This window comes from Schistocerca piceifrons, chromosome 11 (genome assembly GCF_021461385.2).
Source record: "Schistocerca piceifrons isolate TAMUIC-IGC-003096 chromosome 11, iqSchPice1.1, whole genome shotgun sequence".
NCBI lineage: Eukaryota > Metazoa > Arthropoda > Insecta > Orthoptera > Acrididae > Schistocerca > Schistocerca piceifrons.
This window is the reverse complement of record NC_060148.1, coordinates 34382906-34397956: the sequence shown is the minus strand read 5'-3', so window position 1 is coordinate 34397956 and position 15051 is coordinate 34382906. Positions and strand designations below refer to the sequence as shown.

The 15051-nt window shown below is 44.3% G+C and overlaps 1 protein-coding gene across 1 annotated transcript in view; it reads right to left on the bottom strand.

Moving 5' to 3' along the window:
* The window catches only part of LOC124719630, a 78494-nt gene extending 63659 nt beyond the window's left edge, over window positions 1-14835 (bottom strand). The window contains exon 1 of the mRNA XM_047244846.1: window positions 14682-14835. Coding sequence (XP_047100802.1) covers window positions 14682-14835 — 154 coding nt within the window. The remainder of the gene's footprint in view (window positions 1-14681) is intronic.
* Window positions 14836-15051: the final 216 nt, after the last annotated feature.

Here is a 15051-nt window from a genome sequence, read left to right as displayed (position 1 = left end):
TTGCACTCTTAATGTTATCACCCTTGCTTTTAACGTCACCGAAGATTGTTTTGACTTTCTTGTATGCTGAGTCAGTCCTGCCAACAATCATTTCTTCTTTGATCCTTCCACATTTTTCATGCAGCCATTTCGTCTTAGCTTCCCTGCACTTCTTATTTATTTCGATCCTCAGCGACTTGTATTTCTGTATTCCTGAGTTTCCCAGAACATTTTTCTGTTTCCTTCTTTCATAGATCAATTGATATATTTTTTTCTGTTACCCTTGGTTTCTTCGCAGTTACCTTATTTGTACCTGTGCTTTCCTTCCTAACCTTTGTTATCGCCCTTTTTAGGGATGTCCATCCCTCTTCAACTGTACTGCCCACTGAGATATTCCTTGTTGCTGTATCTATATGTTTTCTACCCAACATGGAAGTTTGAGGCTAGTTCCGCCACAGTTCGCTGCCCAGCCTACGATGTCCGACACCTGTAATGAGGGGTGGCTGCCCAACCTCTGCATGTGGTTCCACTCTGGTTTCGCCACGTTCTGAAGACACTCGCCACAGGACTCCTCTAACACCCGACAACACGTGCCGTTTCCGAAATCCTGGTGCTGGGCTTCTAGGCCATCACAGGCTGCCCTCGGTCAGACCCAGATAGATTGCACGCCTTCCCCATTCTACACGTGGACAGCAGGCTCGTTCATACTACATGCACTGTGCATGTGTCTGACCACCAGGTGGCGCTGTTGTCGCCTGGACGGCGTTACATCGATAGCAGATCGGTGGTCACAATGTGTTGGCCGATCAGTATATGACGAAGTGCTACTGGAAAAATATCTGCAGGAGTATGAAGGCAGGCTGACAACACGCTTTAAATGTTGATAGATGTTTTGACACAGTATGTACTAAATACAGGACAGTGTTAAACAGATAATTTTAATACCCACTCACGTAGTGGATTCAGATCGCACGGAACAGGAGTATTTCGACTGGCTGTCTATACACGATAATATGGTGTCTATCAGTTAGAATTCCAGCGTTACCCGAAATATCTCGTACTAGAGCAGTATCTAATGCGAGCACAGAGCGTGTTGTCCAAATCGAAAACGTAGCTATTGTTCAGTGATTTGACTGGCAATTTGGAGAATTCGAGCTGGCTAGGCAGATGTATGCACGCGCCGATGGGAAACTTTTCAGAACGACAGAGATGAGATACCGGTACGTCAGTGGGCGAGAGGTCTGTTCAAGGCTTCATGAGAGACGCTGGACTGCACCTGTGGCACCAGAACTGCCGCTCGCAGGAGCCCTAAGACTTGGCTCCTCAGTACACCGGCGGCCAGCGGGGGTGGGTGCTGCCGACTCCAGAGCTTGAGTCCGGCCTGCTCTGCAGACTTGCAGCCTTTGCCGTCGACTTCCCGCCTGCCTTCCAACACGCTCTCACCTCCCTGAATGACACCCTCTTTACATCCCTCACCATGGTCTGTCTGCTCACATTCATACAGGAAAACAAAAATCCTCATCATTATAATGGACATATGAGGGGTGTTCAGTAAGTAACGCAACACTTTCTCTCTGCCAACAGTTATGTTTTATTCAGGGTACCAAGACACCATACTATTCCCCAGTTCTCTGGCTCCTAAACCCTATGTTTGAACACAACGTCGGTTCAGTGCGACACCCTTACGGTTCGATTCCCGGCGGGGTCAGGGATTTTCTCTGCCTCGTGATGGCTGGGTGTTGTGTGCTGTCCTTAGGTTAGTTAGGTTCAAGTAGTTCTAAGTTCTAGGGGACTTATGACCACAGCAGTTGAGTCCCATAGTGCTCAGAGCCATTTGAACCATTTTGAACACCCTTACGCCGCCTCATTGGGAGGGCCTCATGGCACCACTCTACTGGGTGATGACGGAGCCAGCCTCCTGCTGCACCAATAATTTCCCCATCATCCACGCACTGCTTCCTGCAGTGGTTACCCTTCATTGGGCCAAACAGATGGCAATCGCAGTATGTGAGTTCCGTGATGTAGTATGCACGAGGAAGAACAGTCCCATGATGGTCTGTGAGCTCATCTCGGGTGTGTAGACTTGTCTAAGGCCTTACACAATCATGGATAAAAACGGTCGCGTGTTTGTTGCTGTCAGAAATAGTTCAACTTGCCGCGAAACTGAAGTAGATGCTTCCAGTGAGCTACTGTGGCCGGAGGTCATTGTTGGTAACCGGAATAAAATAATAACTGGATCCTTTTACCGACCTTCCTATTCAGATGATACAGTTGCTGAAAGGTACAAAGAAAACTTGAGTTTGATTTCAAACACCAACCCGACTCATACGATTATAGTTGGTGGTGCCTTTAATTTACCCTCGGTATGTTGGCGAAAATACATGTTTAATTCCGGAGGTACGCATAAAACATCATCCGAAATTGTGCTAAACGCATTCCCTGAAAACTATTTCGAGCAGTTACTAAACGGTTGTGAAAACACACTTGATCTCTTAGCAGCAAATAATCCGGAGTTAATAACGAGCATCAAAACCGATACACGGATTAGTGAACACAGGGTTGTCGTAGCGAGACTGAATATTGTAAAACCCAAATCTTCCAAAAATAAACGAAAACTATACCTATTCAAAAAAGCAGATAAAAATTGATTTGACGCCTACCTGACAGACAATATCCACTCATTCCAAATTAATAATATAAGTGTAGACCAGATGTGGCTTGAATTCAAAGAAATAGTATCGGCAGCAACTGAGAGATTTATACCAAGTAAATTAACAAACGACGGAGCTGATCCTCCTTGGTACACAAAATGGGTCAGAACACCGTTGCAGAAACAACGAAACAAACATGCCAAATTCAAACAGACGCAAAATCACCACGATTGGCGATCTTTTACAAGCTCGAAATTTGGCGCGCACTTCAATGTAAGATCCCTATAACAGTTTCCATAACAAAACTGTCTCTAAACCTGGCAGAAAATCCAAAGAGATTCTGGTCGTATGTGAAGTATGTTAGCGGCAAGAAACCATCAATGTGTGCTCTGCGTGATAGCAACGGGGATACTATCGAAGACAGTCCTGCCAAAGCAGAGTTACTAAACACAGCCTTCCGAAATGCCTTCACAAAAGAAGACGAAGTAAATATTCCAGAATTCGAATCCAGAACAGCTGCCATCATGACTAAATATCCTCGGAGTAGTGAAGCAACTTAAATCACTTAACAAAAGCAAGTCTTCTGGTCCAGACTGTATACCAATCAGGTTCCTTTCGGAGTATGCTGATGCATTAGCTTCATACTTAACAATAATATACAACCGTTCTCTCGACGAAAGGTCCGTACCCAAAGACTGGAAAGTTGCATAGGTCACACCAATATTCAAGAAAGGTAGTAGGAGTAATCCACTAAATTACATGCCCATATCGTTTACGTCGATATGGAGCAGGATTTTGGAACATATAGCCTATTGACACACAGTCGACATCGATTTAGAAAAGATCGTTCCTGTGAAACACAACTAGATCTTTACTCGCCCGAAATGTTGAGTGCTATTGGCAAGGTATTTCAGATTGATTCCGCATTTCTGGATTTCCGAAAGGCTTTTGACACTGTACCACACAAGCGGCCTGTAGTGAAATTGCGTGCCTATGGAATATCATCTCAGTTATGTAACTGGATTCATGATTTCATGTCAGAGAGGTCACAGTTCGTAGTAACTGACGGAAAGTCATCGAGTAAAACAGAAGCGATTTCTGGCGTTCCCCAAGGTAGTGTTATAGGCCATGTGGTGCTCCTTATCTACGTAAACGATTTGGGAGACAATCTGAGCAGCCGTATTAGGTTGTTTGCAGATGTCGCTGTCGTTTATCGACTAATAAAGTCATCAGAATATCAAAAGAAATTGCGAAACGATTCAGAAAAGATATCTGATTGGTGTGACTATTGGCAGTTGACTCTAAGTAACGAAAAGTGTGAGGCCATCCACATGAGTGCTATAAGGAATCCGGTAAACTTCGGTTACACAGTAAATCAGTAAATCTAAAGACCATAAATTCAACTAAATACCTTGGAATTACAATTACGAACAACTTAAATTGGAAGGAACACAGAGAAAATGTTGTGGAGGAAGGCTAACCAAAGGTTACGTTTTATTGGCAGGACACTTAGAAAATGTAACAGACCTACTAAGGAGATTGCCTACACTGCGCTTGTCCGTCCTCTTTCAGAATTCTGCTGCGCATTGAGATCCTTACCAAATAGAATTGACGGACTTTATCGAAAAATTTGAAGGAAGGGCAGCACGTTATGTATTATGGCGAAATAGGGGAGAGAGTGTCACTGAAATTATACAGGATTTGGGGTGGACGTCATTAAAACAAAAGCGTTTTTCGTTGCGGAGGAATCTTCTCACGAAATTCCAGTTACCAACTTTCTCCTCCGAATACGAAAATATTTTGTTGACACCGACCTACATAGGGAGGAACGATCACCACGATAAAATAATGGAAATCAGAGCTCATACGGAAAGATATAGGTGTTCGTTCTTTTCGTGCGCTACACGAGATTGGAATAATAGAGAATTATGAAGGTTGGTCGATGAACCCTCTGCCAGGCACTTAAATGTGATCTGCAGAGTATCCATGTAGACGTAGATGTAATATTACGTTTACATTTTTGTGATGGCAAACATGCAGAAGTCGTTTCTTCAGTTCGCTGAATACAGCGCAGTACGCTTCAGATTGGACCTTTGCACCACGTGGTAGAAGATCAAACAGAATATCCCCTTCAGAATCCGACAAGACCGACACCATTATTTTACCAACTGACCGTACGGCTTTCAGTGTTTTCTTCAGAAGTGGGGTTGTGTGGCGCCACTCCATGGACAGCCGTATTGTTTTCGTTTCGAAGTGATGAGTCCAAGTTTCACAGCATGTGACGATGTCCAACAAAAAATTGTAACTATCAGTCACGTAATGTGCAAGCAATTGCGCACAGACGGTCCTTGCATGAAGTTAAAATCTTCTGGGCTATTATGCCGCTTCATATTTACTCTAAAATAATCGACGTTTCGACCCCTCTGCTGGGATATTCCTCAGGATCTTCCCGTGTCCACTGCTGCTAGAACACTCTTTCTGTTAGGTGACGAGGAACCCAGCGGGCGCACACCTTTGAGTAGTTCACCTGGTGGACGAGTGTGTCAGCGCTAACAACACGGACGTCCAGTTCTGCAGCGAGATGTCTGAGTGTGATCCGCCGATCATCTCGAATGAGAGTGTCCGCACGTTTCAACACTGCAGGAGTCACAGCTGAGTGTAGACGGCCGGCACGCGGCAGATCGGAAGGTCTTGCGCGGCCTTGTTGCGATGACGTCAGATGCCTCGCCCAACGACTCCCCGTGCTTTCGTTCACTGCCACGTCACCGTAGACATTCTGCCCGCGCCTATGAGTATCTGCGACGCTCTGGTGTTCCGCCAATAGAAATGAGAAATTCTCACTGCTTGGAACGCACCTCTGTTACAGACGCCATTTTAAAGGCTACGTATTGTCCCCCACCACCTATCGGAGCTCCATGAGACAATCGGCGGGAATATTCCAATATGTACCATACAAAATTCCGCATTTTTTCAATCAAAATTTTCCGAGAAAAAGTGTGTTGCATTACTTGTTGAACGCCTCTAGTGTAGTGGTTTTAATTTCTGTGATGCGCCTCTGAGCTGCATACGTTGAATATCTAGTCAGGTATATTTACCTGACGCACTGCCGCCATTCCTTGTTTTCTACTCGTGTAAGAGAGTCACAGTGTTACAGTGTTTTTCCACCTACACTTACACAGTTGACAGTAAGCTAATAAGATAGCTGATTACTCAACAGTCTTCGGATCGGTTAAAACAATAATCCAACAGGATCTGCCTTTATGTGTAGTAGTGTGGCTGACAGATGAGTACACGCCGGAAATGAAGCAGCAGTCAGAGCACTGAATGGCAGCAAGTGGACCCACAGTAAATAAATAAAAAACAGAAAAAAATTATATTCAGCTGCCTAAAAATTTATGGTCAGATTATTCTACCACGCAAAAGACATTATCCCCGCTAGTTACGTTACGAAGGATAGGAGAATATTTTATAAAAGGGCGACTCAAGTCCCCTTTAGGAAAAGCACCAAGAAAGAGCAATAAGAGCCCTAGACTATGAAATACAGGAGAAAATTTAGTGTCTCTGTAAGCAAACAACGCTGAGCCCGAGAGAAGCGACCTTGGAGCCACCCGATAATGTTTATCTCGGTTGAGAGATAATCTCGCAAGAGAACATTTAAAGTGTTTCGTACCTGCTCCGTGTTACTGTTCGTTGCGATGTTCCTCGCAGTCGGTAGCACTGTCATAAAGTAAACTCATGAAGCGTGGCTTCTGATAGGTAGCTATCATCAACAGCATGAGAGGAAAATTTTAGAAAAGTATTATAAAAGCTGGACATGGCAGTTGCCAAAAAATTTACGTTTTGTACAATAAAAGACAGATCGACAGCTATGTAAGTCAAAATACAAGAAGTTGATTTAGTAATTAATTAAATTACAGATATAGATGAATGGAAAATGAGAGTCGCATACGAATGTATAGGATGAGTCACTAACTATTGCCACCTAGAATAACTCCGAAAGTATGATGGTAGCTGAAAAGTTTGTGGGACAAAAGTTGCATAGGACAACGGTGGCCATAATATGACGTTGGTTTTTTGTTGCTAGGTGGTGTCGCGTCAGAGATATGAAGGACAACTTCGTTTTCTTAAATGGGATGCTATAGTTTGGTACTTATTAGCTGATAGCGGCTATAGAGACGAATCGAATGACGTGTAACAGTAAGGTCTTTGAAGATCAACGGAGGTCAAAAACGCGGCATGAACGTCCATGTACAGAAGGTGTTCGAACTGATGACCATTGGTATCAAGTCAGTGGTGCAATCTTCTTATCATGGATTGAGTGGTATTCCTTCTCACTTCGGCACTTATCGAACCACATGCTCTGACAATTCTCTCTCGCATATCTTCAGGTGTAGTAGAACGTCTCGTCTCCTCCGCGTCCAATCCAATTATTTCGGAATTGTCTCTGCAACTCATTTCTGGCCAGCAGCGAAAAATGTGCCGGACACCCAACGTGTCGATACCACATTCTGCTCCTTGTTCCTAAAAGTAATTGGCTCTGAGCACTATGGGACTCAACTGCTGAGGTCATAAGTCCCCTAGAACTTAGAACTACTTAAACCCAACTAACCTAAGGACATCACACACATCCATGCCCGAGGCAGGATTCGAACCTGCGACCGTAGCGGTCGTGCGGTTCCAGACTGTAGCGCCTTTAACCGCTCGGCCACTCCGGCCGGCTCCTAAAAGTATTTCTTCCAATAACAGACCCAATGTTTCTTGCAGTAACGTGGTGTACTTCCTAACATTAGGATTTCATTCGATGAAATACGGGCCTATAATTCTGTCCAGAATCCCACACCGTACAGTCACCGACCACGGTTTTTGGTGTGCAACTTGCCTCAGCCAACATGGATTTTCAGTTGCCCAATAATGTATGCCAATTAATCAATTTGCGCATACAATTCTTCATTTAAGGAAGAGAACCACATTTGTAACTTTTTATATCGTAAGATGGCATGCTCTTGTATATGTGTATAATCAGTTTAAATGAAACTTTCTTAAACTTTCCGTGTGACTTGATTATTTAATTGTTCAAATGGCTCTGAGCACTATGGGACTCAACTTCTGACGTCGTCAGTCCCCTAGAGCTTAGAACTACTTAAACCTAACTAACCTAAGGACATCACACACATCATTGCCCGAGGCAGGATTCAAACCCGCGACCGTAGAGGTCGCTCGGTTCCAGACTGTAGCGCTTACAACCGCTCGGCCACTCCGGCCGGCGATTATTTAATATTAAGCTAAAAGTAAAGGTAGCTCAAGATATCTTTATCGCCGCTCTTTGAGGTTTTTCTGTATCCGCTACTGCTCTTGTGTAGGTATGTATACAAGTTTCTGAAAGAGCCACAGGTCTCAGTTAGTATTATTTATCCACCGGTTTCGCTCTCCAAATGACAATACCAGCTCTTGCTAAAAATATATGTAGCTTACGTCCTCCCAAACGTTCATTAGGGGATCATGTAGAAATTTGAAGTAAATCGGCGAAGAACTTTGAGAGTTATTTCGTAAAAATCTGTCCTCTGTATGTACCACATACACATATATTTAAAGCCAGATTACGAAATATTATGCAGATAGTGACCTTCCTCTTCCCTTAAAGGTAAAGTGTGCTAAATTTCATGAAGATCCGAATAATACTGTAGATTTGTATGAATTACAACGAAACGAACACTATACGCCGTGTATCATGATTAATAGTGTAAACGCATAGAGTTGAAAGTACACGATACTAGAAGCAAAAAAGTCTCAGGAAACATAGGGTCGATAATGGATACCTTAAGAACTACGAGCAGTTTTTCGATACTATGAAGCAAATTTCTTCTACTGCAAGCTCTTTGCTTTCCACATTTTGGGAAGTAGTAGTAGGGACCAAAACAAGAAAAGATGTCCAGTAAACATTTGCTCTAAAATGCACACCTTAAGAGCTATGAACACGTGCTCATCTTCGCTACTTGGAAACACAACTCTTCTAATGAACAATTGCTTATAACTTTACAGGTTTGCATTTTATAGCAAATGTTACTGGACATACTTCCCAATATGTGGAAAGCAAAGAGCCTGCAGTAGGTGAGATCTGCTTCACAGTACCGAAGATGAAGAATTGCTCGTAGCTCTTAAGGTATGCATTTACGACGCTATGTTTACTGAGACTTTTCTGCTTCTAGTATCGTATACTTTGAACTACATGCGTTTACGCCATTAATTATGATCCACGCTATATATATAAAGACACACACACACACACACACACACACACACACACATATATATATATATATATATATATATATATGTGTGTGTGTGTGTGTGTGTGTGTGTGTCTTTATATATATATATATATATATATATATATATATATATATATATATATATATATATATGTGTGTGTGTGTGTGTGTGTGTGTGTGTGTGTGTATAGATTATTATAACTATGATGATGTTTGCCGTCCCTTCTCTGGGTGATCCGCGATCTACATGACTGTATGCAGGCAGGTGGTCTTCTCAAGTACCGTTCCACCCCTCACAACTACGGCCTGCTGTAAGAACCACGCAGTCTGACTCGCCATTAGTCGATAAACATCATCTGCGAGCAACCAAGGGCGGCTGCTCAGACTGTCTCCCAAACCGTTTACGTAGATGAGGAACAGCAAAGGGCCGATAACACTAACTTGGGGGACGCTAGAAATCACTTGTATTTTTCTAGATAACTTTCCTTCAGTTACTACGAATTGCGACCTCTCTGACAGGAAATTACGAATCCAGTCGCATAACTGAAACGATATTCCGTCAGCACTCTATTTCACTACAAGCCACTTGCTGCTGATGCTGTAATTTACGATTGTCGTAAAGTCATAAGATGATCAAAAACAATTTCAAAATGATTTAGGCAAGATCTCTGTATGATCTGAAAAGTGGCAACTGGAAAGTGTGAAGTCATTAACATGAGTTGTAAAATATATCCGCGAAATTTCAGTAACACGATAAATTGCGGAAATCTAATTGAGTTAAACAATTAGAGATTAGGATTACGAGTAAATTAAATTGGAAATGTCACATAGGTAATGTGTGTGGGAAGGCTAACCAAAGGCGTCGATTTATTGGCAGAAGATTATAAAGCTGCAGCAGGTCTACTAAAGAAACAGGCTACACTACGCTTGTCGGCCCTGTTCCGGAATATTGCTGTATTGAGTGGGATTCTTACCAGGTAGGATTGACGGACATCGTAAATGTCCAAACAAGGGCACTCATTCTGTATTACCACGAAATAGGGGAGGGTGTGCCACGGATATAATAGCCGGCCGGGGTGGCCGAGCGGTTCTAGGCGCTACAGTGTGGAACCGCGCGACCGCTACGGTTGCAGGTTCGAATCCTGCCTCGGGCATGGGAGTGTGTGATGTCCTTAAGTTAGTTAGGTTTAAGTAGTTCTAAGTTCTAGGGGACTGATGACCTCAGAAGTTAAGTCCCATAGTGCTCAGAATCATTTGAACTGATATAATACAGGAATTGGGGTGGCTGTCATGAAAAAAAAAAAAAAATACGTTTCACGTTAAGACGGGTTCTTCTCATGAAACTGCAATCACCATCTTTCTCCTCCGAGTGTGGGAATATCTTTCTTGGAGCCCACCTACACAGAGAAGACGAAGAGAAATCAGGGTTCTCATGGAAAGATTTAAATGTTCATTTCTCCCGCAGGCTGTTCGAGAGTGGAACACTAGCAACGTAACTTGAAGGTACAATGTAGTTCGGTGAACTGCTTAAATGTGAATTGTAGAGTGATCATACAGATGTAGATGTATGGTGTACTCCTTCGCTGGTGGGCTGCGAACGTTTGACAGCACTATGTTTAAGTCAAACAGCCTGTTTGCAGATAATAACTGTGTATTGCGTAACGTCGAGTGAATCGACACTGTACGAAGAAGGGAAATGCAAAGGCTCAATCTAGATATAGTAGGGGTCAGTGAAGTGAAGTGGAAGGAAGACAAGGATTTCTGGTCAGATGAGTATCGGGTAATATCAACAGCAGCAGAAAATGGTATAACAGGTGTAGGATTCGTTATGAATAGGAAGGTAGGGCAGAGGGTGTGTTACTGTGAACAGTTCAGTGACCGGGTTGTTCTAATCAGAATCGACAGCAGACCAACACCAACAACGACAGTTCAGGTATACATGCCGACGTCGCAAGCTGAAGATGAACAGATAGAGAAAGTGTATGAGGATATTGAAAGGGTAATGCAGTATGTAAAGGAGGACGAAAATCTAATAGTTATGGGCGACTGGAATGCAGTTGTAGGGGAAGGAGTACAAGGAAAGGTTACAGGAGAATATGGGCTTGGGACAAGGAATGAAAGAGGAGAAAGACTAATTGAGTTCTGTAACAAGTTTCAGCTAGTAATAGCGAATACCCTGTTCAAGAATCACAAGAGGAGGAGGTATACTTGGAAAAGGCCGGGAGATACGGGACGATTTCAATTAGATTACATCATGGTCAGACAGAGATTCCCAAATCAGATACTGGATTGTAAGGCGTACCCAGGAGCAGATATAGACTCAGATCACAATATAGTAGTGATGAAGAGTAGGCTGAAGTTCAAGACATTAGTCAGGAAGAATCAATACGCAAAGAAGAGGGATACGGAAGTACTAAGGAATGACGAGATACGTTTGAAGTTCTCTAACGCTATAGATACAGCAATAAGAAATAGCGCAGTAGGCAGTACAGTTGAAGAGGAATGGACTTCTCTAAAAAGGGCCATCACAGAAGTTGGGAAGGAAAACATAGGTACAAAGAAGGTGGCTGCGAAGAAACCATGGGTAACAGAAGAAATACTTCGGTTGATTGATGAAAGCAGGAAGTACAAACATGTTCCGGGAAAATCAGGAATACAGAAATACAAGTCGCTGAGGAATGAAATAAATAGGAAGTGCAGGGAAGCTAAGACGAAATGGCTGCAGGAAAAATGTGAGGACATCGAAAAAGATATGATTGTCGGAAGGACAGACTCAGCATACAGGAAAGTCAAAACAACCTTTGGTGACATTAAAAGCAACGGTGGTAACATTAAGAGTGCAACGGGAATTCCACTGTTAAATGCAGAGGAGAGAGCAGATAGGTGGAAAGAATACATCGAAAGCCTCTATGAGGGTGAAGATTTGTCTGATGTGATATAAGAAGAAACAGGAGTCGATTTAGAAGAGATAGGGGATCCAGCATTAGAATCGGAATATAAAAGAGCTTTGGAGGACTTACGGTCAAATAAGGCAGAAGGGATAGATAACATTCCATCAGAATTTCTAAAATCATTGGGGGAAGTGGCAACAAAACGACTATTCACGTTGATGTGTAGAATATGTGAGTCTGGCGATATACCATCTGACTTTCGGAAAAGCATCATCCACACAATTCCGAAGACGGCAAGAGCTGACAAGAGCGAGAATTATCGCACAATCAGCTTAACAACTCATGGATCCAACTTGGTAACAAGGATAATATACAGATGAGTGGAAAAGAAAATTGAGAATGCGTTAGATGACGATCAGGTTGGCTTTAGAAAAGGTAAAGGCGCGAGAGAGGCAATTCTGAAGTTACGGTTAATAGTGGAAGCAAGACTAAAGATAAATCAAGACACGTTCACAGGATTTGTCGACCTGGAGAAAGCGTTCGACAGTGGAAAATGGTGCAAGATGTTCGAAATTCTGAGAAAAATAGGGGTAAGCTATAGGGAGACACGGGTCATATACACTCCTGGAAATTGAAATAAGAACACCGTGAATTCATTGTCCCAGGAAGGGGAAACTTTATTGACACATTCCTGGGGTCAGATACATCACATGATCACACTGACAGAACCACAGGCACATAGACACAGGTAGCAGAGCATGCACAATGTTGGCACTAGTACAGTGTATATCCACCTTTCGCAGCAATGCAGGCTGCTATTCTCCCATGGAGACGATCGTAGAGATGCTGGATGTAGTCCTGTGGAACGGCTTGCCATGCCATTTCCACCTGGCGCCTCAGTTGGACCAGCGTTCGTGCTGGACGTGCAGACCGCGTGAGACGACGCTTCATCCAGTCCCAAACATGCTCAATGGGGGACAGATCCGGAGATCTTGCTGGCCAGGGTAGTTGACTTACACCTTCTAGAGCACGTTGGGTGGCACGGGATACATGCGGACGTGCATTGTCCTGTTGGAACAGCAAGTTCCCTTGCCGGTCTGGGAATGGTAGAACGATGGGTTCGATGACGGTTTGGATGTACCGTGCACTATTCAGTGTCCCCTCGACGATCACCAGTGGTGTACGGCCAGTGTAGGAGATCGCTCCCCACACCATGATGCCGGGTGTTGGCCCTGTGTGCCTCGGCCGTATGCAGTCCTGATTGTGGCGCTCACCTGCACGGCGCCAAACACGCATACGACCATCATTGGCACCAAGGCAGAAGCGACTCTCATCGCTGAAGACGACACGTCTCCATTCGTCCCTCCATTCACGCCTATCGCGACACCACTGGAGACGGGCTGCACGATGTTGGGGCGTGAGCGGAAGACGGCCTAACGGTGTGCGGGACCGTAGCCCCGCTTCATGGAGACGGTTGCGAATGGTCCTCGCCGATACCCCAGGAGCAACAGTGTCCCTAATTTGCTGGGAAGTGGCGGTGCGGTCCCCTACGGCACTGCGTAGGATCCCACGGTCTTGGCGTGCCCACTATACGCCCTCGCTCAAAGTCCGTCAACTGCACATACGGTTCACGTCCACGCTGTCGCGGCATGCTACCAGTGTTAAAGACTGCGATGGAGCTCCGTATGCCACGGCAAACTGGCTGACACTGACGGCGGCGGCGCACAAATGCTGCGCAGCTAGCGCCATTCGACGGCCAACACCGCGGTTCCTGGTGTGTCCGCTGTGCCGTGCGTGTGATCATTGCTTGTACAGCCCTCTCGCAGTGTCCGGAGCACGTATGGTGGGTCTGACACACCGGTGTCAATGTGTTCTTTTTTCCATTTCCAGGAGTGTATAATACGTACAACAACCAAGAGGGAATAATAGGAGTGGACGATCAAGAACGAAGTGCTCGCGTTAAGAAGGGTGTAAGACAAGGCTGTAGCCTTTCGCCCCTACTCTTCAATCTGTACATCGAGGAAGCAATGATGGAAGTAAAAGAAAGGTTCAGGAGTGGAATTAAAATACAAGGTGAAAGGATATCAATGATACGATTCGCTGATGACATTGCTATCCTGAGTGAGAGTGAAGAAGAATTAAATGATCTGCTGAACGGAATGAACAGTCTAATGAGTACACAGTATGGTTTGAGAGTAAATCGGGGAAAGACGAAGGTAATGAGAAGTAGTAGAAGTGAGAACAGCGAGAAACTTAACATCAGAATTGATGGTCACGAAGTCAATGAAGTTAAGGAATTCTGCTACCTAGGCAGTAAAATAACCAACGACGGACGGAGCAAGGAGGACATCAAAAGCAGACTCGCTATGGCAAAAAAGGCATTTCTGGCCAAGAGAAGTCTACTAATATCAAATACCGGCCTTAATTTGAAGAAGAAATTTCTGAGGATGTACGTCTGGAGTACAGCATTGTAGTGAAACATGGACTGTGGGAAAACCGGAACAGAAGAGAATCGAAGCATTTGAGATGTGGTGCTATAGACGAATGTTGAAAATTAGGTGGACTGATGAGGTAAGGAATGAGGAGGTTCTATACAGAATCGGAGAGAAAAGGAATATGTGGAAAACACTGATACGGAGAAGGGACAGGATGATAAGACATCTGCTAAGACATGAGGGAATGACTTCCATGGTACTAGAGAGAGCTGTAGAGGGCAAAAACTGTAGAGGAAGACAGAGATTGGAATACGTCAAGCAAATAATTGAGGACGTAGGTTGCAAGTGCTACTCTGAGATGAAGAGGTTAGCACAGGAAAGGAATTCGTGGCGGGCCGCATCAAACCCGTCAGTAGACTGATGACCAAAAAAAAAAGAAAACGAAGATGTACTCACCGAGGTCTTGGCAGTACGTCTCCCACATCAGTCCATCGCCGTAACTCATTTCGTCGGTGACGTTGGCGACGTGGTTACAGACACAGTCGAGCACCGAGGAGTTATTTGCTGCCAGCAAAACCAGCAGCGACGTAACTACACCCGCTGGGTCCATTGTCAGCTACTCACGCTGAGATGGGAACGAACACACGCGGTGCGTACCGCAGGGAGCACTGACTGAGTGTGCGCTACGTGCAGCGGAAGTGTTTCAGCAGGAAGGTTAAACCGCAGGAAGCGTGACGTCTCCCACCCGTGACTCGCTCATTTTTCCCTTTACTTTATCAGACATCAACTGCGGACACGCATTCGTCACAAAAGAGTATTTGATTCA